The sequence below is a fragment of the Sorex fumeus genome, unplaced genomic scaffold, assembly GCF_029834395.1.
Source record: "Sorex fumeus unplaced genomic scaffold, SorFum_2.1 ptg000058l, whole genome shotgun sequence".
Lineage (NCBI taxonomy): Eukaryota > Metazoa > Chordata > Mammalia > Eulipotyphla > Soricidae > Sorex > Sorex fumeus.
This window is the reverse complement of record NW_026606115.1, coordinates 2,284,173-2,310,069: the sequence shown is the minus strand read 5'-3', so window position 1 is coordinate 2,310,069 and position 25,897 is coordinate 2,284,173. Positions and strand designations below refer to the sequence as shown.

The 25,897-nt window shown below is 39.9% G+C and overlaps 1 protein-coding gene across 2 annotated transcripts in view; it reads left to right on the top strand.

The window, feature by feature from the left end:
- Window positions 1-25,326, top strand: part of DOCK11 (dedicator of cytokinesis 11) — a 277,634-nt gene extending 252,308 nt beyond the window's left edge. For both annotated transcript variants that reach the window (XM_056125843.1, XM_056125842.1), the window contains 7 exons: window positions 3,452-3,565; window positions 4,884-5,030; window positions 14,112-14,322; window positions 14,668-14,858; window positions 15,292-15,392; window positions 17,002-17,140; window positions 23,467-25,326. In XM_056125843.1, coding sequence (XP_055981818.1) covers window positions 3,452-3,565; window positions 4,884-5,030; window positions 14,112-14,322; window positions 14,668-14,858; window positions 15,292-15,392; window positions 17,002-17,140; window positions 23,467-23,589 — 1,026 coding nt within the window. In that variant the 3' untranslated portion in view covers window positions 23,590-25,326. The remainder of the gene's footprint in view (window positions 1-3,451; window positions 3,566-4,883; window positions 5,031-14,111; window positions 14,323-14,667; window positions 14,859-15,291; window positions 15,393-17,001; window positions 17,141-23,466) is intronic.
- Window positions 25,327-25,897: the final 571 nt, after the last annotated feature.

Here is a 25,897-nt window from a genome sequence, read left to right as displayed (position 1 = left end):
AAGCTTATAGGATTGCTCCCCTGGGGGCATCTCACTATAGATCTCAGACTACAGTGCTCGGCCAGATTAGCCTTTCCTAACCCTAGCAGGATCCTAGTCAGTGGTTACTTTTTAGATCATGACAGAATTTGTTCATAATCATGCTCTTAACTTATAGTTAAGTATTGTGGCACTTTGGCCTGGCCCATTTCAATGCCAGGGTAGCTCACAGCTTTCCGTGGGTCCATACATCCAGTCCCTCTTTGGGACTCTGCTATTGGGTTGCTAGGAACTAAGGGCAACTGAGGCTTAAGTCATGAAAGCAGATGCCTAGGAGTGAATATTATTCAGAGTCAATTAACTCCCAGGTTACAAAAGCATGATATTAACTGTCTTCCTGTGTCTATACAAAAAGGACATTGTTTTAAAGTAAACTATGCAAAAGAAAATAAGAGAAAGAGAAAACCAATATTTCACTTATGAATACAAGTCCAGTGTCCTTAGAAGGATCTGACCTTTCAAGTTAACAGAGTCTGATTAGGGGGAATAGGTCATAGACTGGTTGGGGAAGCAGAGCACAAAGAAAGATAAGCAAAGGAATGGGTGTGACTCGGGAGCACTGTGATGGGTGTAACCCAATAAACCTAAGCTCCCTGTTGCAAGGGAGAACGGACAAACCAATGTGTTTTTCTTTCATTTTTGATCTTTTGCTTGCTGGGAATTCTGAGATCATTGAGGAATTCTAGGCACATACTGTGGCACCAGGATTTAAGCTCTTAGCCTCACAATTGCTCTGGGCATTTTATTTCAGGAATCTCAATGTGCAGAATTATAAGGGTGATCTCAGTGCACTCAGAAGGCACTGGGTTTTAAGCTTATGGTCTTATATTTGCCAGGCCAACATTTTAAGTCACTTTCCCATCTTTTGACTCCCCCCTACACACAAACACACAATGTGTTTTTTTCTTATTGTATCACTGTGTGATACAGTTACAAAGCTTTCATGTTTGAGTTTCAGTCATACAATGATCAAACACCCATCCCTCTACCAGTATACATTTTCCACCACCAATGTCCCCAGTATACCGCCCCTCCATCTCTTCCCTCCCCCTAGCTCTATGGCAGATAATTTCCCTCTTACTCTTTCTCTACTTTGGGGCATTATAATTTGTAATACTGAGAGGTCATCATGTTTGGTCCTTTATCTAATTTCAGCATACATAGCCCATCCTGAGCAGTCCCTTCAACCATCATTGACTTAGTGATCTCTTCTCTATCCCAGCTGCCTTTTCCCCCAGCCCATGAAGCAGGCTTCCAACTATCTTCCTGGCCCTTGTCTCTACTGTCCTTGGATGTTAGTCTTAATTTATTTTCCACAAATGAATGCAGTCATTCTGTGTCTGTTCTTCTTTTTCTGAGTCATTTCACTTAGCATAATACTCTCTATGTCCATCCACTTATAAGCAAATTTCATGACTTCATCTTTCCTAACAGCTGCATAGTATTCCATTGTGTTTGATTAATGTTTCCTTAATGAGCAATGATTTGGAACAGATTTGTATCTGTTTGTTGGCCATGTTCTTATCTTCTTTGGAAAAATACCCATTGAAGTCTTTTGCCTATTTGGGGATTTTTTACATGTTTTGTTTTTTTGGGTGACTTTTTCTGGGTGACATCCAGAAGTGCTGAGAGGTTACTTTATCTTCAGGGATCCCTCCCAGTAGTGCTTGGAAGGTAATGCATTTCTAGCCTTGATCACAGGCCTCCCAACACAAAGAATGCTCTTTAATTCCTTGAATAGACTCTGCAGCCCCTTTGGCCATTTTTAAAATTGTCACTGTTGAGGTCTTTAATCCATTTTGATATGACTTTTGTGTCTGGCATTACACAGATGTGAGAGTTCATTTTTTTTGAAGGTAGCTGTCCAGTTTTCCCAGCATCACTTGTTGAGGAAGCTTTCCTTCCTCCACTTCATATTTCTTGTTCCTTTATCAAAGATTAACTGATCATATATTTGAGGGTCTGTGTCAGGATATTGTTACATTGGTCTGAAGATCTGTCTTTATTCTAGCATCATGCTAATTTAATTAGTATTGCTTTGTAGTATAGTTTGATGTTGTGGAATGTAATGCCATCCATCTTATTTTTTCCCAAGAATTGCTTTAGCTAATTGTGGTGGTTTATTTTTCCATATAAATTCAAGAATGTTTGATCTATATCTTAGGAAAAATGTCTCAGGTATCCTTATAAGGACATGTATAGTGCTTTGGGGGAGTATTTTTTGACAATGTTAATCTTCCCAACCCATGTGCATGGTATATGTTTCCATTTCCTCGTGTCCTCTTTTATTTCTTGAAGTAGTATTTTGTGGTTTTCTTTGTTTAGGTCCTTCACGTCTTAAGCTAAGCTGATTCTGAGGTACTTGATTTTCTGAGGCACGATTCTGAATGGGATTCTTTTTCTACTATCTTTCTTCTCTTTCTTTATTTGTATATAGGAAAGCCATGGACTTTTGGTATTGATTTTTGTAAGCTGCTACTTAAATATACAAATCCATTTTTCCAGAAGCTTTTTTGTAGATTCTTTAGGATTTTCTTAGTATAGTGTATAAATGGAATTAATCTTTTTGTTATCTAATCATAAAGTTCTTTTCTTGGATATGAAATATATTATCTAGCCTGTTATTTGTAAATATTTTACACATTGTATGGGTTGTCATTTAACATTATTGATATTTTTCTTGCAGAATATACTCCCTTTTTATTGGTGTGAAGAGATTATATTCTTGAAAACACCTATGAACTTGTATAAAAGCAGTTCTCACTGTGGATACTAATAGTTATTTTTGTATCTGCATTTTCTTCTTGCCACTGAGTGTTTTTGCAGACATTGTTTATTTTCATCTGTACCTAAGAGTGCAAACAAAGCTTTTGTACTTTCACTTCAAAGAATGAAGACTTCTTGAAAATGGCCGATAATACACTATTTGGGAATATACATATATAGGTATATATATGTATATTCAGTACTGATTAATTACTCATTAAGAGATGAATGAAATGAAGCATCATATTTAGAATTATTTAACTATTTTTAGCTCACTTTGCAGACCTAAAATTGTTGAGGACTTTTGTCTAATTATGACAGTGGGAGAGTGGGAGAAGGGAGTGTGAATGAAGCCACTGGAAGCTCTTTAGTTTTTTGTTTGTTTGTGGTGGGGATCCATACCTTGTGGCCCCAAGCTCACTACTGAAGGATTCACTCCCAGTCGTGTTTGAAGGTCCATAAGGTGCCGGGGATCAAATCTGGGGCTCCTACATGACAATCCTGAACTCTGATCCTTTGATATCTCTCTCAGCCTCCATCCCCAAATTATTTTGAATAGGAAATATTGTTGCTTTTTTCCAGGACTTTACCCTTAAACATTGCACAACCAAAATCCAAAACTAATTTGCATGTTCTCACTTTTCAGAAACTGACACAAGTTTACAGAACTCTTCATGGAGCATACACAAAAATTCTGGAGGTTATGCACACAAAGAAAAGGCTGCTGGGTACTTTCTTCAGAGTTGCCTTTTATGGCCAAGTAAGTATGCTATAGTTCATAAAATTGTGCCTTTGAAACACGCACTTTGGATTATGAGGTTACCATAGCAGCAATCACTGGTTGCCAGAGTTGGTTTTGGTAGTGTTTTGATAGCATAGCAGAAAAGCACTCTCTTCCCTAGTAAGGTCACAACAAGTCAAGGAAGGTGGGTAAACGTGCCCTGGTGTCCATACCTAAATCCATTAGTTCACAGTGCAGCACAGATGATTTGAAAATCTTCTTGAGTTTCATTTTCTGTGGAGTTTCTTTGGTGTCTGTTTAATCTCTGACTGTCAAAGCTTTTAAGTGAGGAACTGGTTAAGACCACATGGAATGAGAAAAATCCACCATGGAAATCTTCAGGCCAGCAAGATGTTGGCCTGACCAAATTTCTTATAGGATCAAAATGAAAAGAGAGAATGGCTGAACATGGCTCATAGTACTTTTTTAAAATTTTTATTAGTGAAACAACATGAGGTACAGTTGTAGACTTACAAATTTTTGTGCTTTGATTTCAATTATACAGTGATCAAATACCCATCCCTCCACCAGTGCCCATTTTCCACCACCAATGGTCCCAGTATCCCTCCCACCCCCCATCTACCCCATCCCACACTGCCTCTGTGGCAGGGCATTCCCTTTTGTTCTCTCTTTCCTTTTGGGTATTGTGGTTTGCAAAGGGGGCACTGAGTGGCAATCATGTTTGGTCTATAGTCTACTTTCAGCATGCTTCTCCCATTCTGGGAGGATCCTCCCAGCACCCTTTATTTGGTGCTCCCTTCTCTATCTGAGCTCCCTTTTCCCCTAGCATGTGTGGCTGGCCTCCAAGCCATGAATGTATTTCAACCTCCAACACCAACCAGGATAGCTGAGATATCCCTGTCACTGCAAGGCCCAAGCAGCATCGCATCCTCAGTCCCTTGCATTGAACCAATGGCCTGTTTAGCTAAGAATCACCGATGAAGTGTCTGTGCTTCTTGAGCCCCAAATTGTATTTCAAGTATATGACTGCTTATTATTTAGATTTCAATTTTTTTATTCAATCGCCATGTGATAGATCATTACAAAGCTGTTCATCATTGAATTTTAGTCAAACTTCCAACACTCATCCTTCCACCAGCATACATTTCCCAGCACCAATGTCCTCAGTTTCCCTCCCCACACAACCTGCCTCTATGGCAGGCACTTCCCCCCACTTTTGGGCATTGTGGTTTGCAATACAGAAACTGAAAGGTTATCATGTATTTAAATTTTTAATGATATGTTTCTTTTAATTCTTTAATAATAATATTTATTATTATATTTGCCTTTATAACAGTCCTTTTTTGAAGAAGAAGATGGCAAGGAGTACATCTATAAGGAACCAAAGCTTACTGGCCTCTCAGAGATTTCCCTGAGACTTGTTAAACTTTATGGTGAAAAATTTGGTACAGACAACGTCAAAATAATTCAGGATTCAGACAAGGTAAAATATACTATGCATTTTGATCTCCGAATTTGTTAGTTCCAAACAAGGTACATAACTCTTGATTCCCCCACCGCCTCAACACCCTTTTTAGCCCCTAGAGGAGAATCATGGAAATTGAGCCTCTCCAGAAAAAGAAAGTAGGACAAAGGCTTTGGAATCAGAGTCAGCAGGAATCGTATCACCATTCTCTGCCACTTCTAGCTGTGTGAGCATGGGGGAGTTACTTAGCCTCTCTGTGCCTCATTTCTTCACAATAGTAAAATGCAGATAAGAGCAGTGTCCTCCGCATGGAGTTTTTATATGAATTAATTTAGTTAATATATGGAAAATGACTAGTTGCTCACATATTTAAAGGACTTATTTTGATAGAGGATATTATATAACCTCTATTGTGGGTAAGTTTTGTTGTTGTTTTGGGGTTACACATGGAAGTGCTCATCTCTTAATCCTGGCACTGTGCACAGGGATAACTCCTGGTGGTGCTCAGGGGACCATATGGGGTACTGGGGATCAAACCTGGGTCACCTGCTTGCAAGGCCAAGTGCCTTACCCAGTACTATCTCTCCAGTTCCATTTTTTGGTTTGTTTTTAGCTGTTTTTTTTTCTGGGCGCATTTAGCTAGGCACAGTGGGTTACTGCTGAATCAGTGCCCAGGGATTACTCTTGATGGTGCTCAAGGGATAATGCAGTATTGGGTTCAAACATGGGTCTACCACATATAAAGCCTGTGCTCAGCCCTTTGAGACATTTCTCTGGCTCCTGGTTGTTGTTGAGAATGCTGTTGTGCACCAGGATTCTCCTTTCTAATATGTGGTTAAGACCACATGGAGGACACTGATTTGTTATGTGGGGCTCTTAGCTTGTTCCCTGCATTGCTGCAGGATGGGTCTAGAGCACTGCCTTGGGCCTTGCTTGAAAGGTGCTATGTCCCTCCAGGACCTGCAGCGACAGAGTAATAAAGTTCCCAGCAAGAGATGCCCTTTCCCAGTCAGTACCTGGTTCTCTATACAGATTTTCAGGAAATTGCCAGAGGAATGGAATGCCTGGCAGACAGCCTTAGTCCCCATGGTAAAGCCAGGATGAAAATGGATTGTTTTTTTTCCAGAATGTTAATTTTATTTTATTATTATTTTTTAATCACCATGAGATACAATTACAAAGCTTTCCTATTTGGGTTTCAGTCATACAATGATCCATTACCCAACCCTCCACCAGTTCAAATCTTCTACCACTAAAGTCCCACCCCTCCCCCTGCCTCTGTGGCTAACAATCTCCCCCATACTATCTTTTGTATTACTTGTTATGAACAGTATAAGATGTCACGTGGCTGTGAGAGCGGCCGTGTGCTCCTGGAATTCTAAAATTTTAGATAATTAGAATCTGGAGAAATCTCTGCGTGAGCTGTTCCATTCAGAGATTCTTTTGTGTGTCTCTGGACCACAACCAATTAAGGAGCTTAAGTAGCAACAGGAAGCAGTTTGTGAGTGTGACCTGACCTCCAGGGTCCCATGGGGAGGAGGGTTAGAGGAGTGGGGGATATGAGAAGGATGATACCTGCTCCCCTGTCTGAGGCACCCGGTGAAGTCAGCCTGGCTGAAAGTCTGGAGGCATCTCTACTGTCTTTGAGCTTTTTAAGATTTATGTCCTTGAATAATAAATGAACACAAAGGTTCAGAAGAGTTAATTCTTTTTCTAAATTTCTTACCATCTTAATTATTTTATTTATTTTTTTTGAGCGCTTGGCCAAGTGGCCTCACTTTATTTTTTTTAATTATTTAAAAAAAATTTTTATTAGTGAGACACCATGAGGTACAGTTGTAGACTTACAAATTTTTGTGCTTGGGTTTCAATTATAGAATGATCAAATACCTATCCCTCCACCAGTGCCCATTTCCCACCAACAGGGATCTCAGTATTCCTCCCACCCCCCCCTCTCCTCCATCCCACCCTGCCTCTGTGGCAAGGCATTCACTTTTGTTCTCTCTCCCCTTTTGGGTGTTGTGGTTTGCAAAAGAGGCAATGGGTGGCAATCATGTTTGGTCTATAGTCTATTTTCAGCATGCTTCTCCCAAATGATTCAGAAAGAAAGGGATAGACATAGAAAGATTGCATTCATCTGAGGAACATAAAGTAACAAAATAGGAAACTAACACCCAAGAATGGCCGAGATTAGTACCAGGAATTTTACTCCATGGCTTGGAGGCCAGCCACACATGCTAGGGGAAAAGGGAGCTCAGATAGAGAAGGGAGCACCAAATAAAGGGTGTTGGGAGGATTGGTTTTTTTTTAATGAAGGTTACATCTGCAGTGCTTAAAAAACACCGGAGTACACCTAGTGATGTACACCCAGTGATGTATACCCAGGACATTGCTGGGGATCAAATTCAGAGTTATGCACTGCTAGACACATGCTCTTCCAGCTATTCCTGGTAGTGATTGGGGACCATGTGGTGCCAGGGATTAAAACATACCCTCCCATAGTCAAGCCATGTACTCCAGCCTTCAGAGTTTATTTCTTTTTTTCCCTTTTTTTAAAATATGTTACTGAATCACCTTGAGATAGTTACAAGCTTTCATGTTTGATTTACAATCACACAATGATCAAACACCCACCCCTAATTTTCCCCATACTCTCTCTCTACTTTTGGCACACATCTCCCATCTCGACCGATTCCTCCAGCCATCATTTTCTTACTGATCCCTTCTCTATTCCAGCTGCCTTCTCCCCTTTGCTCATGAGGCAGACTTCCAACCAGGGAGCAATCTACCTGTCCCATATATCCACTATCCTTAGGTGTCAGCCTCATGTTATTTACTCCACAAATGAGTGCAGTCCTTCTATGTCTATCCCTCTCTTTCTGACTCATTTCACTTAGCATGATCCTTTCCATGTCTATCCATTTATAAGCAAAGTTCATGACTTCATCTCTCCTGACAACTGCATGGTATTCCATTGTGTAGATGAACCAAAGTTTCTTTAGCCAGTCGTCTGTTCTAGGGTACTTGGGTTGTTTCCAGATTTTGGCTTATTTCTTTTTTCCCATAGTTTTATTTATTTTTTGTCTTATATTTATTTATTGAATCACTGTGGGAAAAGTTACTAAGCTTTCAGGTTTAAGTCTCGGTCATACAATAATAAAACACCTCTCCCTTCACCAGTACTCATTTTTCACCACCAAGAACCCCAATATACGCCCCTCCCACCCCTCCCAATGCCTGTGAGGCAGATGATTTCCACTTAACTCTTCTCTACATTGATTACCTTCATTATTTTGACAAAAGATGCACCATTATTGTTTAGAATTTCCCCCCCAACAATCAGAATTGCTGAAAAGGCATTGTGAAATACTTTGTTTTCTATAGCTGCTTATGAGAATTATATAATGTTGTGTGGCCGCTATTGCGGCCATGCAATTTTGGATTTCAGATAATTACGAGATTGGTTTCTGTGCATCTGGTGTTATGGCTGTTCCGGAGAGCCACTCGTGGGGGGCAACATGTGACCTCAGTAGGGCATTAAGGACAAGCTAGTACCGCCCCCCCCCCTTCCCATGAGACTGCAGTTGCCCCGTCACCGCTGGCTCATACCTGGCTTTTGTATAAGCTCTGAGGCAACGGCCACCTTGTTGCCGGGGGGGGGGGGGGGGAGAAAAGGCGGAAGGGAGCAACACCTTTTCCCTCCTGAGGAGGCATGGTGCCATAGTTTAACACATGGTCCATTCACTTTTCTGCCGCAAGCTGCTGGGCTCTGGATTAAGTCCTTTTGCCTCTGGAGCCATGGCCGTGCCAGAGAGCCACTCGTGGGGGGCAGCTCTTGACCTCAGTAGGGGTGAAGGACGTGGCTTATTTCTAAGGTAGGCAGGACGGACTTAGTTTAGGATCTATCGGCCATGGCAATATTTCAGGAGTGACTGGTTGTGATGTGTATGGCAGTATACAAAGCATCCAGCAGCTAGTAGAGGACACGTGGGGGTGCAAAGCCCTTTGCAATGGAAGAGTCTTCAGGACTTGTCATGAAAGTCTTTCCTTTTTCACTTTGTAGGCTTCCCTGTATCTCTGGGAGATGGTTTTTATTTTGAACATGCATCTTAGACATTATAGTATAGATGGGCTGGTGGATTCAAAATGCAATCATACTTGGCAAAACCACTATCCTCCTTCCTTGTCAGTTTTACTGCCTGTTATTTTGTGAAATTGGAAAAACAGAAGATGCTTTCATCTCTTCCAATTCATCTGTCCATAGATGTTTGGGTTGTTTTCATGCCCTTGCTGTTGTACTCAGCACTGCAGAGAACATAGGTTTGAGGAGATCTTTTGAAATGAATGTTTTCGTGTTTGGGGGATCTTGCCAAGAAGTGGTGGGGTGAGAGTGTGGGAGGGGATTTTGGATTGGGGCTGCTGACACTGGTGGTAAGATGGGAGTTGAAACATTGAATACATGAAACTCACTTATTCACAATATTGTAAATCATAGTGCCTCAGTAAAAATCAAGAAAAAAGAAAACACACGATGTTGTTTGCTGACAATTACATAGATGGTCTTAGCTTTGCTGCCTCACTCACCATTGACGTAAGTGGGAAGTTAAGGGAGCACCGGCTTTGCCAAACAATGGGCAGTTCCCTGATTTCTTCTAACTCGTCGAGTTTGACAGTTTCTATGCAAAGTTATTCTAGCCATTACCCATAGACAACAGACATCATAGGCATTTTTATACTTTTTAATCACTTATTTCTTTCTTAATGTGTGAAAATGAAAATTAAAAACACTCTATACTTTGCCAGGGAACAAAATGTGCTTTCGGGCACAGTTTGAAGAGAGGAGCTTGGCAATAATTTTCAATATTAATCTTTTGTGCTTGGGACAAGGATTTCAGATGGAAGATTTTTATCTTGTAGCTATGCACACACAGAAATGTATGTTTAAAGGTACTTTGGTGGGGAGCCAGGGAGGTGCCTCATGTAGTAGAGCATGTTTTGTGTGTGAAGCCCTGAGCTGGCTCCCCTGTACCACATGACTTATCTGAACACCACTGGGTGTGGTCATGGTGGCTCCGAACACTGTCTGTCCCACATTGTCAGGTCAGGCTGGGTCCCTTGGGGTGAAGAGAGGTCTAGCCAGCAACCCTCCGAGGTATAGTTTAACTTCTTTTATTTTTTTGCTTTTTGGGTCACACCTGGCAATTCACAGGGATTACTTCTGGATTTGCACTCAGGAATTACTCCTGGCGGTACTCAGGGGTCCATATGGGATGCTGGGAATTGAACCCAGGTTGGCCACATGTAAGGCAAATGCCCTACCCACTGTACTATCGCTCCAGCCCCTAGTTTAGCTTCTTAGCATAAAATTTAGACTCTTCAGGACTATTCCCATGACTGTTATGATTTTATATCTCTGGAATAGAAGAATTGTGCTTTCCCATGGTCCATTTTTCCGTACAATATTAATGAAGTCAGTAGTACCCACTATGGGTTGGAGATAATAGCTCAGAGTTGAGCAAGTGTTTTGCATTCAAGACTTCAGGTTCAATCCCCTGCACTGATATTTCCTCCAAACACTGCCACAAATGACCCCTGAGCACAGTGCTGAGAGTAGTCCTTAAACACTGTCAGGTATGTTGACCCCAAAATATGGGAAAAAAGAGAACCCACCATTACAGTGTCAAATACTGCATGTGGAAATGCAAGTAGGTTAAGACGTAGGGTAGTTGGGTAAAATGCACCAAAACCCTTTAAAATCATCTAAATATTTTTAGTGAGCTCTCTTCTAGGACTCTATTACAAGGAATACATTGGAATAACTTCATATGTTTTACTGAGTTATTTTTTAGTTATTAAATTGAATCACCATGAGATAGTAACAAAGTTATTCATGATTGGTTTTCAGTCAAAAATGCTCCAACACCCATCCCTCCACCAGTGTACATTTTGAATCACCAATGCCCCCATTTTCTTTCCCCCCACCCCGTCACCTGCCTCTGTGGCGGGCACTTTCCTTTTTTCTCTCTGTTTCCTTTTGGGCATTATGGTGGTTTGCAATACAGGTACTGAAAGGTTATCACATATATCTCTTTACCTTCTTTCAGCACTCAGTTCTTGTCCAGAGTGATAATTTCCAACTATTATTGTCATAGTTTTCCCTTCTATATCCTCACTGCTTCACCCCTCCCCACGTCCACACTTGTGACAAGCTTCCAACTGTGGAAAAATTCTTCTGGACCTTGTTTTTACTGTCTTTGTGTATTAGTTTCCTACTATATTTTTCACAGCAGTAGGGCGTTTGCCTTGCACGCAGCCAACATGGCTGACCTGAGTTCGATTCCTCCGCCCCTCTCGGAGAGCCTGGCAAGCTACTGAGAGTATCTCGCCCGCACGGCAGAGCCTGGCAAGCTCCCCGTGACATATTTGATATGCCAAACACAGTAACAACAAAGTCTCCAATGGAGACGTTACTGGGCCCGCTCGAGCAAATCGACGAACAACGGGAGGGCCTTTACCTTTTACCTTTTATATTTTTCTATATCCCCCAAATGAGTGCAGTCATTCTGTGTGGATGACTTTATATGTGTTTAAGTATAAGCATGGTCCTCTGAGCTTTATTTGCAGTTGCTAAATTATTGGGCACCAGTCTGAAAGTCTGTTAATGAGGGATTAGACAAAGACTCCATACCGTGTTTCATAAATTGAAAGCCAAGTTAATGACGGTAATGTAGAGCTGTAGTTTTTAATTGTGGTATAAAACACATAAAATTTATTGATTAACTACTTTTAGGTGCGTGTTTCAGTGATGTTGGATTCATGTTATACACCTCTCCCCAAGTCCATATTCAGACCTCTTTTCCTTTCTTTCCTGTCTTTTTATTTGTTGGTTTTGTTGTTACAATGACTAGTGTCACACATGCTTGGTTGTGCTCGCTTGCTTGCTCTCTAGGGATCTCACTCATTAGGTTGCTGTGTTTGCCCAGAGTCGCATTCCTACCTACAGTTTTCACCCATCTTTTTAGTTTTGAGGGTCACACACCTTTAGTTAGCAATGCTTACACATAAACCTGAATGTGTGCCAAAGATTGCACACTCTTTGGGGTGCTAGCGGTCTCAGAAAGCCAAGGATCCCATTCAGCGTATGTGGGCTGCACCGGGGATGGCAATCATGGCTTCATGCTTGCAAGTCAGGCACTCTCACTAATGATCCACCCTTATAAATTATAAACTATGACTCCTCAATTTAAAAAATTCAAAGATAAAAGAAACTGGCTGTTTTAACATAATTATGTAGTCATTCTAGAAATCAGTTTCTCCCCATTTCCTAGGAATTTTGGGGGCTTAGGGTTGGTTTTTATCTGTTCTTGGGATTTTGTGGTTCTGTTTTTTGGCATTGTCATATATTGTTTCTGTGTCAAGGACAAGCTGAAGGTATAAACTTAAGGTTTTCTCTGGTCTCTTCTAAGACTGAAGAGGTCTAAGACTGGGAATACATGGTGTTTTCCTAAGTCCTTTCATGTATACACTTACTCTTGAAAATTCTAGTATTTTCTCTTCGGCTTCTAAAAAGAGAAAGAGAAATGGATATGTAGAAAGATACCAATCCTTTAAATACAGTGGAAGTCACTTCAGCTAGAGGGTAAGGTATCTGCAGTCATGGGTGTGTTGGGATGATGCTCATATGCCACAATAAGGACCACAGCCTCCTTGTCTGCACATTTCTGATTAGAAATAGTTGTCCCTAATTTTTTAATTTGATGAGCCAATCTAGATACATACCTTGACCTAGCCTGACATCCTCTGATTCAAACTATTTTAGTGATCAGGAATATTTTCAGTCATTATAGGCTAAGGCTCCAATCTAAGGTCCTAAAAGGAAACCACAAGATTCTGGACTCATTGGTCCTCTATTTTACAAAATATTCATCTTGCAGTAGTTCCTCTCACTTCAATTTCCCGTGTGTCTTAATTAACTCTATTAAAGAGACGTATGTGTGTTTTGTCTCTATGCAGTTATTTCACGGTAATGGTGGAAAATGCTCCCTCTTTATGGAAAAACATTTTTTATGGAAAAATATTTTAACCAATGTATTCTTTGCCTCTGTATCTTTTCTCTGTGTTTTGTCTGCATACGCATTATTCCTAGATCTCCTCCCACTTGTATTCTGGCAGTCAGTTACATATCCATAGGATTCTGGGGACAGTATTCCTCTTCATTGACTCTTTGTCTCCCTTTCTCCATATTCTTTGTGGGACAGAAGAATTATTACTGTTTTTTATATTTGAGACACACCCTGTGATGTTCAGGAGATACTCCTGGCTCTACACTCAGGGATCACTTTTAGCGGTACTTAAGGGACCAGATGGGATGCCATGGATCAAACCTAGGTTGGCTGCATGCAAGGCAAGCCCCCTACCCACTGTACTATCACTACACTCCCAAGAATTAACCTTTCTGCTCCATGTCTTATTAAGGGCTAATTTCATAAAAGATCACTGGATCCTGAGGCATGCAGGAAGCTCAGATTTGAACCCTACAACCACATGGTCTCCTTACCCCAATGTTAATATATATATATATATATATATATATATATATATATACATATATATATGATCAGGGGTTACTCCTGGCTCTCACTCAGGAATCATTCCTGGTGGTGCTCAGGGGACCATATGGGATGCCAGGGATCAAACCTGGGTTGGCCACGTGCAAGGCAAACACCCTACCTGTTGTACTCCGGCCCCTATTTTTAATAAATCAGATTATAAAACAGTGTTGACTGTGACCTCCATTGAGTCACTGTGTGTGCAAAGAACATATATAAAATTGTGAATAATGATCATTGCTGAGTCTGTCCTACTGCTTTTATGTTTATCCTATCAAAGATCTCTAAATAGGTCTCTAAATAGCTTATTTATAATAAGAAAGAAATTATCCTTAAAAAAAGTTGGGTATAGATCTTTTTCAGGTGAATATTCAATTGGAACACTACCAAAATGGTCGTCTTCCATAGCTGATCTCAAAGGAGTTCATAACATACCTGTATCCTCTTTGCCTTTTGATTAAATCATTCACAAGACTTTCATCTTTCACAGGTAAATGCCAAAGAGCTTGACCCCAAATATGCTCATATCCAAGTGACATATGTGAAGCCATACTTTGATGATAAAGAGCTTACAGAAAGAAAAACCGAGTTTGAAAGAAACCATAACATCAACAGATTTGTGTTTGAGGCTCCTTATACATTATCAGGCAAAAAGCAAGGCTGTATAGAAGAGCAGTGCAAACGTCGTACAATCTTGACTAGTAAGTAGTGCTCTGAATAAGTTATTGTTTGAGATACACACAGCTAACAGCTGGCCAGCAGTAGAGTGTAACTGAAATTGCAGTCATTTATTCGTTCTGTTGTTTAGTCATTGGATTGCACAAATATGGTTCTGTTATCAACCACAATTCTCCCATGTGTAACTCATGATTGCTCAGAGGTGTCCCAGCAATAATTTTTCCCTCAATCCTGAAGCAAGAAGGTGCCATATGGTACCTAGAGACAGCCTGCAGCGAATTAAATACAAAGGATTTAAAGGACTCAATCTTTAAAGGACTCAACAAATAGTTTTTAAAGACAGTAAATCAATCTTAATATTTCCCTAGCTTCAAATTCCTTTCCGTATGTGAAGAAGAGGATCCCTATAAACTATGAACAACAGATTAATTTGAAGCCAATTGATGTTGCTACTGATGAAATCAAAGACCGAACAGCAGAACTGCAAAAGCTTTGCTCTTCTGCTGACGTGGACATGATTCAGCTCCAACTGAAATTGCAGGGCTGTGTTTCAGTACAGGTACGATGGCTGCCAAACATGTATTAAATTATTGTTGATATTCCTCTTGCTTTCACATGGGGTACAAAGCAGGACCCATTGTCGTGTGCTCTATGCTTACTGCATGCAAAACCTCTGCTTTATTTTTTATTAAATAAAGAAATTATGTTCCATTTCTGTAAAGTTTGTGTTTTGTTGAAGGACCTCAGCAAAAATCTTGCTATCTGTAGCCAAGCCCTCTATTTACATATCAGAAATCATTAACGAATTTACTAGAATATCAGCTTGATTATTTGCCTTTAGTTAATCATTTTCATATTAAGCTTTGCGTAAGATTCATAAATATGTTCCTCAGATAAGAATTTTTATTTGTAGTTTTTAGAAAAAGAGAGAAATGTAAGCATTGCTTTTTGATTACATTCTGATAGCTCCATTTTCCTTCTCTTCATTTAAGGTCAATGCTGGACCATTGGCATATGCGAGGGCTTTTTTAAATGACAGTCAAGCCAGCAAGTATCCACCTAAAAAAGTAAATGAGTTGAAAGACATGTTCAGGTAAGTGTTTTGTGGTTTTCAGAGTAGAGCACCACTGTCATCTTCCATTTTTACCTTAAAAGAAATAAAAATATCCACCAAATAGTATGCCTCAAAAAAGTATCTTCTCTGTTCTCTTTTATAACATTTAAATTATTATTTACATAATGACCATGTGTTCCCCTTCCTGATAGATATTAACAATATCCTAGTGACCCATGAAATAAAATATAACAACTTTCTTTGGATATTATGATACAAACACAAGCCTACATTCATCATGTCATTTCCTCCTGTGTCCGATTGACCCTTTGTTTATAGCATTTCAGACCAATTAGGGAAGGAATAAAAGTGGAGCTGGAAGGGTTAGCTAGAATTGCTCCTATTCTGTGTCCTTCCACTCATATTATGCTTGTCTAGAACATACCAAACCTTGTGTAAACTGGGCATCCCTGCTTAAGGCATGTTTGAATGGTTTTATGTTAAAAAGAATCTATTTAATAGATACAAAGAGTTTCCAATAAGGGGCTGGAGAGATAGTACAGTAGGTAAGGTACTTGCCTTGCACACAGCCAACTGAGTTCAATCCCCAGAATCCCTCCACATCCATCAGAAGTGATCCCTGACCACGGAGTGAAGAGTAAGCCCTTTGCACAATTGGGTGTGGCCCTAAAACAAAGAAATAAGAATTTTCATTTAAAACCAGGGAGATAGCTATGTAAAATCAACTCAGGAGAAAGATGGTAACTTAATATACTGCAGTTTCCAGTTTATTTTCTTTCTTTTTGCTGTTTGCTTGCTATCAGCTGTTCCAGATTACAGACCAGCCAGGAGTCATTCCTTTGACAGCATGTATTAATTCTGAAATGCACAAAGAACCTGTTGCTATAACAAGTTTATAGTACAAATGTGCAGTGAGGTACTTTGTCTCCTGAGACTCTAATTATAGACTTTAAATCTAAACCCATGAAAGAGTGGAACAATGCTGTTATCAACTCAAATAGCTCATCAGCTCTTCCCCCATTATTACCAGCCCTGGACATATTTTTCACATATACAGGACCCAGTGCTATTCTAAATACATAATAGGACTCTAATCAATTACTTTTAATAAATGACTTACTATTTACAGATGTAAGTTAATATTAGAACAACTTTAGTCACTAATCTCAAGTAACTGTGAAAATGGGTTTTTGAAATGGTATATGTTTTGGGACTTGGATGGCCTTATTGATTTTTCTTTTTGATTTTGTGGACATATCTAGTTGGTGCTCAGAGGGTACTCCAAGCTTGGTGCTCAGGGGACCATGTAACACCAGGGATTGAACCAGGCCTCCCGCATGCAGAGCATGCATTCAGCCCAATGAGCTCTCTCCCTTTAGCACCGCCCCTCCAATATGGTGTGTTTTTGAAACAAAATTAACAAGGGCCTGTTAATTTTAAGGAAGAGACTGGAGGGGAAAGAAAGGCATACATATTTCAGATTTCAAAGGTGGGATAGGGAAAGGCTCACTAAGAAAATAGAGGACTTTAACCTTTCTTCTTCTTGGCATGCCAGACTTTATGTAAATATCAAATCAATAGCAAAACCTCTGGGAACTAATAACAAACCTTTGCTCTTCGTCCACAGGAAGTTCATACAAGCTTGTAGTATTGCCCTGGAACTAAATGAGCGGTTAATCAAAGAGGATCAAATTGAGTATCATGAAGGACTGAAGTCAAATTTCAGAGATATGGTGAAAGAATTGTCTGACATTATCCATGAGCAGGTAAGTATTAGCAGAGGTTGAAAAGGAAAACATGATCTGAGGTTCTTATATTAATAAAATGTATACATTGGAAATATATTACTTTAAAATTACTGTTGGTATTTGAAAGTTTGCTTATATTATCTTTAGTCTTTTAAATGACTTAATGCAAATTGAATTTGATGAAGTTATCCAAAGCAGTTGCCAAAGCAATTATTGATACTAAGCCATTTTGTTATTTTGGCCATAGTGCTGTTATAAGTGATTAGAAAGTATCAATGATCTGTTGTAAACATGGATAGAGTCTCTCCAAAAGGCTTTTGAAGAAATCAGTAGTTGGCCATAGTAGTAATCAGACCCCTAAATTAATCTCCCTAACTTGACTATAAGAAACTGGATACTGTCATTCAGGTGATATACTGAGGGTTTTCCAAAGTTTAGGAAGTATCTTAATACCCAGACAACCCACAACACTATTCTCACAAAACTGCTTAGTGTTTTTATCTGCCATCTAATGTTCCTGACAATTACATCTGATTTAGTATAACATACCCAGAGAAACAAAATTAACAAGAGCCTGTACACCACTTACATATCAAATTATGGAATAATGAATAGTTTGGACCTTTATATACCTACTTACCTTTAGAAAAATGAGATTGCTGCTGGACTATCCTAGTAAACTCCATTCCTCTGTTGGGAGTTCTGAAATGTGGATTTATAACTACATGACTTGTCAGGCTTGTCACTTAGGTATTTTAACATCTTCATCCCTTTGTGAAAGGAGAGGAGGAGGTTCTTGAACATAGACCCCATTGTGTCTGATCTGTGGAACAGTAAAAGAATTTACCAAGATAGAGACATTGTAAGCAAGAGAAGAGCAAGTTTATTAAAGGGAAATAGTATACTGTTCAAAATGAACAGTGAAGGACTCCAAAGAAAGAGCATTTTTAAAAGTTGGTTCTTAGGCCACACTTGGCTGTGCTCAGGGCTTTCTTCTGGCTCTGCACTCAGGATCAGTTCTAGCAGGACTCAAGAAACCATATATATAGAGTCCCAGGGATCAAACCTGGGTCCTAGGTATGTAAGGCAGGCACCCTGCCCGCTGTACTATCTCCTGCCCCCTATCTAGCATTAATAAGGGATGCTTTAATCAGAAATCTTCTGCTTTCTAGGAGGGGGAGAGCAAAGAGATGTAGTCAATTCTAGGGAGAAAGTAAATTATATATTAAGTATTCTTAACCAATCACAAAAGATAAGAAATATATAAAATAATTTAACTAAATCATATTTTAAAGTCAATCATGTAGGGATAGTAAAAGGTACATAAAATAACTTAAGCTTAAGTCTGGCAAACTCCCCGTGGCGCACCAAATATGCCAAATACCAGTAACAATGATGGATCTCATTCTCCTAAAAAGCCTTGAATATAATCTCAGGGCTAGGATGAAAGAGACGTTACTGGGGCCTGCTCGAGGCAATCGACGATTAACAGGATGATGAATGAATGAATGAATGAAAGCTTAAGTCTCAGCCTGTCAGGCTTTTTTTTTTTTGCTTTTTGGTCACACCTGGTGATGCACAGGGGTTATTCCTGGCTCTGCACTCAGGAATTACCCTTGGCGGTGCTCAGGGGACCATATGGGATGCGGGGAATCGAACCCAGGTTGGCCGTGTACAAGGCAAACACCCTACCCGCTGTGCTATTGCTCCAGCCCCCTGTCAGGCTTTTGAAATGGGAATTTAGACTAGGAATCTTTTTAGGGGGCTTCTACTAGACCCCTTCACATTGGGAAAAGTATCCTTCATTTTCTTACCCCAGGAGAAATTATTTGCTCAGGAACTCTTCAAATTCTCAGTCGATAAGAAATTAAAATTCTTGAGAAACACAGAAAACCTGCATGCCTTTAAAGAACACATTCTTCACACAGGTTCTAGAAAGAGGAACCTCATTTTTCATAATCTCAGCATTTCTGGGAATGCTCAAAGGAACTTGCTGGCCAGACTGGCATACAAAGAGTGTACTTACAAATAAGCCAAGTACAATCAGGATAGAAAAGGGGCCAGTATAACAATAATAGTTAGAAATGATCACTCTGGTCAAGACCTGAGTGCTGAAAGGAGGTAAAGGAATATGCATGTTAACCTTTCAGTACCCGTATTGCAAACCATAATGCCTCAAAGGGAGGGGAGAGAGAGAGAGAGAGAGATAAGAAAAGTGCCTGTCATAGAGTCAGGCTGAGTGGGGGCAGTGGCAGGGGAGGAAACTGGGGACACTGGTGGTAGTAAATGTACACTGGTAAAGGGATAGTTGTTGGAACATTGTATGACTGAAACCTAATCATGAACAACTAGTAATTGTGTATCTCCTGGTGGTTCAATTTAAAAAAATAGGCCAACCATAATTACACATAATGGTGGAAAGAAGAAAATAATTTAAGAAAAACACAAACACATTGATATTAAATCAAGTCCTGCCTCCCTCTAGATTGATTTTATATGCTAAAAATAACTATGAATAAAAAAACATAGTTACATTTAGCCCACTTTTGCATTGAGTGAACAGCAGTCTAATTTTCCAACTTTTGTCATCTTCTCAATATGAAGACTTCCTGGTTAGCCAGAATTCAGTCATCTGTTCACTCTCTTTACATATACCATCTCCAATTCAAGCTTGTTGGGTTGAGGAGCCTAGAATCAGGCTTTTCTCTTTTTAGCCATCTTTTCTCAAGTTAGCCCTCTCAGAAGTGAGTGCCAACAACTCTGAAACATTGCTTCTTCACGTCTCTACTTCCAGGAGCCCTTTTTTGGGTCTCCTTCCCTGAACAGCAGGATTATTGGGAGTCAGGAGGTAGAGAACCATCCCATATCTGTTTATGTCTGTATTTCATGTTCAGCCCATGAGGAGAGAACGATCATGATCACAATAACGACCATCCTGTTGTTCGTCAATTGCCTCGAGCAGGCTCCAGTAACGTCTCCTTAATCCTAGCCCTGAGATTTTTTAAAAAGTGCCATATTCAAGGCTCTTTCAGGGTTAGGAGAATGAGACCCATCATTGTTCCTGGTATTTAGCATATTGAGTATGCCACGGGGAGTTTGCCAGACTCTGCCGTGTGGGCAGGTTACATTTGGTAGCCTGCCAGTTTGTCCAAAGTAAGAATGAGAGCTGGGTTTTATAGTCTCTGAGTCTTGGCCATTGATGGGATTATATGGCACCAGGGGGCCAGTTGGTGGGTGTTACCCCTGCCGACTGGAATATGGAGGATCTGGGTGGAGGATGCTCAGCCCCGATCCGAGCAGGCTCGGAGAGCTCAGCCCCGGGACCCACATGCCTTTGTTCCTCTGCCGGTACCTTCATGCGTGTGGAGAGTGGTTTCAGCATGGTGGTGGCTGGTTCTGGAGGTCTTCGGCTGCCAGAGCCCTGGCCGGGGCGGGCAGGGAAACTCAACCTGCTCCCCTCCAAGGGCCCCCAGCGAGGAGCAGGGCACCTTCTTTTTCCCCCACTCGGCTGAGGTCAACTTGTTTCCCAAATAGTCTGCACAGTTTGTTACTAGACTGCCTGGTTTATGGATTTCTCTTCTTAGTGAACTGTTAAAAAGAAAACAAACCCAGGGGGAAGAAAAATTCTTCCTTCATAAGAGATATAAAACAATTATACACATTGTTTTAAGCCAATGTTTACAATATTACAGTTATTTAATTTGCATGACCTAGCCTTGAACTCTTAAATTATTCAAATAGAAAGCAAATTATTCAGTGTACTGCTATTACTATGATCAGGATGTTTAGAGAAGTCATTTTATATAAGACTCTTGTTCTCCCTGAAGCATGGATTTTATGTCGGCTATCCTACTTCCCATAGGTCTCTCTGTTAAACTCCCCTGAACAGTAGCTATTGTGTTTACTTGTAGAGACCCATGGTTTAGACCCTTATATTTACATATTCATAACTAACCATGATATTTCAAGTTCCCATTGGCTTATATTTATGTAACCTGCCCTGTTTCAATGTTTTACATCTCAGTGCACCTTACTTGAGGCAACTGTTGACTTCATAGCAATGTTTTATTAACTGGTATTTCCTATTAGACTCTCAGAACCACTTATTTTTTTAGTAATAACACTTTGAGACCCTTCATTTTCCCAAGGAGAATAGAAAAATACAAAAGATAACAAAGTGGGCTGGAAACATAGAACAGTAAGTTAGGCATTACACACAGCTCAGGTTCTATTTCCAGAATCCCATATGGTTGCCCAAGCCTGCCAGGAGTGAGCCCTGAGCACAGAGCAAGGAGATGCTCTGAGCACTTCCAGGTGTGCCCTAGCTAGCCCCCCCACAAAAAAGAAACCAAAAAAAGGATAGCATGTAACTGCATGCTAAAGTAGGAATTATTATGTGGGATATCTTAAATTATTACTTGACAAAAACGCTGTGGTCTTGATATCTGTCAGTCCTTTGCAGTGTTCTCTGTTACAGTATGTCAAAATATGCATTACCTCTGTAAAAGTTAGGTTTTTGACTTCTGAGTTTATTTTACTATATTTGTATTTGGAGAAGGCAATACTCCCAGTGGTACTTGGGGATACCAGGGTTATGTGCAAATGTGCAAGGGTGCAGGATGTGGTATCGCAGATGGAACTTAGGGTCTTACATATGCTTGGCATGTGCTCTATTACTAAGGCCCTGTTCTGATACCAAGCATTTGACTTTTGAGAAGGATTTTTTACTATATTCAATCTACTTATTGCCGATGTTTTTGTTAGAGCGAGTTGATGATGGCCATTGGGACCGTCTGTCTTATTCACAATGGTAACCTGGTCATATGTCCTTTTTTATTCTTTTTATTTTTTCTTGTGAATCATCAAGTGGTTCACAAGGGTTATTCCTGCCTCTCTGCTCAGATCAACTCCTGGCTGTGCTCAAGGGAACTATAGTGGTGCCAGAGATTCAAACTGGGGGTAACTACATGCAAGGCAAGCACCACAGAGGTATCTGTGTACTATCTCTTCAGCCCACAACGAGTCGTCTCTTAAATGTCAACTATGTTGTCATATTAGCAACATGATTGTGATTTATGTAAGAGAAAATCTGTTCTTTGGAATTTATGTAGGATTTTCTTATAGCAACATCAATGATACAACCATTGTTGTATCACACTAGACCAGTTTTCAGATTTACTATATAAGTTGAACGCTTGAGGACTGGGCTGGAGCAATAGCACAGCGGGTAGGGTGTTTGCCTTGCACGCGGCTGATCCAGGTTTGAATTCCTCTGCCTCTCTCAGAGAGCACGGCAAGCTACCGAGAGTATCTCGCCCACACAGCAAAGCCTGGAAAGCTACCCATGATGTATGTATGTATGTATGTACCCGATATGCAAAAAAACAGTAACAACAAGTCTTACAACACAATTTGTTGTGAGACATTACTGATGCTCGCTCAAGCAAATCAATGAACAATGGGAGGACAGTGCTACAGTGCTTGAGGACTAAGTTGAAACTTTTAGCAGCATTTGGGTATAGTAGAGTTTACATTCCATCCAATGTAGACATAAGGTCTCCATTTCTGGAGCTAGAGAGATAGTACATCGCATAGGGTGCTTGCCTTGCCTTGCATGTGGAAAACCAGGTTTGATCACCAGCACCACAGATGGTCCCCTAAGCATTGCAAGGTATGGCCCAAAAACCAAAAAAGAAAGAAAATATCTTGTTTTAAATCACACAAAATGAATAATAAAAATTTTGTATAGAATGAATAATGTACATTTCAATGCTTCTGGAATATAAAATTATATTTTACATTTATACAGTTCTTTATTTCTAGGGAGTTCTTTAGGATCAGCTGCTTATGCAATTATAAAATTAGAGGATATCTTTCAAAAATCCAGTCATAAGGACTTTTAACTTTGTTTAGTATTAGTTCCCAATGTCTCAAGGGAAAGGAGAATAGGCACTACATGTTTGAAAAACCCCATGAGTGATCCTGAAAATCATTCTGTTTAAGATAATCCATAAACATACAATCAGAGGCATTTTTAGAGTGCTTATTATATATTTTAAAATACTTCATTACCTCTCACTTTTTGCTGTACTTTGCATTTTACAATCTTTTCTTTATCTTCCATGAGTAACCCGATCTTTTTTGCTTTTTTGCTATGCTGCCCTTGTAACACAGCTTTGAAGACTTAAGTAGGTAATGTTTATCTTTGCTCTTTCTGCTTTGTGTCATTTTTAATAGCTATATGTGAGTGATAAATTGAAAAGTGCCTGTGGTTCATTACACATACTCTGGGGGACAATGGTACTTTGACTTCATGATAAACATGCATATTTCTCTTATTTTAGATATTGCAGGAAGATACAATGCATTCCCCATGGACGAGCAACACATTACATGTATTTTGTGCAATTAGTGGCACATCAAGTGACAGAGGATATGGTTCCCCAAGATATGCGACGGAAGTATGAGGATGTGCAGGTGTGAAGGGATGCCAAGTCTGACCTTTCTCAGGAATATCCAGAGACATGTAAATGCTGCGATTTGGAGACTTGCTATACATCGAGTGTTTCTTCCTGACACCAAAATGTTCATGCTTTCATACAGGGTGCTTACGTTTGTGTAAATATTTAAGCAACTTGAAAGTGCCTGGAAAATAGCACCACTGTGCTTGGTTTGTACTTTTTAAGGTAAATCTATAATACTGAGAAGTAGAGATCAAAACATTGATTCCATTTGCTTTGTTAATGTTTAAAATAACCATGGTACTCTGTGAAATTGTATAATGGAATACAATAAAGGGTAGAAGTTATTTGCTATTAGAAGTGAAGGAAATAATACTTTGAACTAAGCCTTTTTATTGATGGGTAGCTCAATATGTTATCTTACTAATCTTTGGAGACTGAGATTTGATGGCATTTCCATAGCACCAGGGAAACTTCAAATGGGGGGGGTGGCAAATAACGTCAAATCTGGCCTACCAGTCATTAAGACTAGGCTAACAGAAACAAAAGCATTATTTTACAAGAAAAATTTCACAAGGAAATAAGAGACATGGAAATCAATACCAGGCTTACTATTCTTTCAAGCTTTGATATGCTGATCCTTGTTGCTGGTCCTCTCTGACACATAAGATGAGTAATTCATTCGTTGTGGTGTGGGTTTCATTAGCTAGCAACTTTGGTTGCCAGAGTTCCATAACTTAGGTGTTCTCTCTGCAATTCTTAACAAACCATTTCTGAGAATTTTCCATCAGTACATCCCACACTACTTCAGCATTTGAGCCTCAAAGACAGAGGTAGGCATTCTATGAAGATAATTTTCTTCAGGTTGAAAGAAAGGTGTACAAGCATTTTGATCTAATTTGATGGTCACAGCATTTCTGGGGTCAATAGATATACTCACCATGGCTTGCTGAGAATTATATTTCTAAAGCTAAGGAAATCTACGACTATATAAATAATTGTAAATGAAACCAAAATGTGAAGAACTCTTTAAACTTGAATTATCTGTATCATTTTGGCTGCCTTTCATGTACATTTTATGTTCTAGATTTTCTTAGGAAGTGAGCCTATTTTATAGACCAAAACCAACAAACAAACACACAGAAGTATAAGTGAGTTACTTGGCTTAACTTTTACTCATACTTCGTGATTGAAGTAAATCTTATAAAGCTTCTACTTCTTGGCCATTTTTCTTTACATGTAATTTTTAAGTTCTCAGGAGAGGATGAAATGAATCACTGAAGGTGACTTTTATATTCTAATAAGGAATATGGAAGGAGTAACCTTTAAAGCTAATTTCATCTTCAAAGTGATGACTTGTAATTAGTATGTCCAAGGAGCCATTGCCAGAGCGAGTGTTGCCATCTGAGAATAAGGCCTCTTGGGAAATTGTTCTGTTTGTTGTCAAGAATGAATCCCTATCATACCCACAGCACACTGTAGATCTTTTTAGGTTTTTTAGGGCTTTTTTTAATTCACCATGAGATATAGTTACAAAGCTTTTGTGATCAAGTTTCAGTCATAACAGTGTTGCAACACCCATCACTCCACCAGTATACATTTCCCATTACCAATATCTCTTGTATCCTGCCAACCCCTCCACCTCCAGCCTGCCTCTATGACAGGTACTTTTCTTCTCTCTCCCTCTCCCTCCCCCCTCTCACCCCTCCCCCTCTCTCCCCTTCTCTCCCCCTTTTCTCCCCCTCTTCCCCCCTCTCTCTCTCCCTCTCTCCCTCTCCCCCCCACTTTTGGGCATTATGATTTGCAATACAGATACTGAGATGCCATCATGTTTTGTTCCTTACCCACTTTCAGCATACGTTTCCCATCCAGAGTGATCCCTTCCAACCATCATCATCATAACAATCCCTTCTCTATCCCAACTGCCTTCCCCCCAGCCCTTGAGACACATTTCCAACCGTGGACTATTCATCCTGGCCCTTGTTTCTACTGTACTTGGGTGTTAGTCTCATACATGAGACTAACATACATTTTTTATATCCCACAAATGAGTGCAGTCATTCTATATCTGTCCTTCTCCTTCTCACTTCACTCAGCATGATACTCTCCATGTCCCACCGTTTATAAGCGCATTTCATGAATTCATTTTAATAACAGCTATATAGTACTCCATTATGTAGATGTAACATAGTTTCTTTAACCAGTTCTGTTCTCCTGTGCACTTGGGTTTTTTCCAAATTCTGGCTGTTGTGAACAGTGCTACAATGAACATACAAGTGCAGATGTCATTTCTGCTGTGTGTTTTTTCACCCTG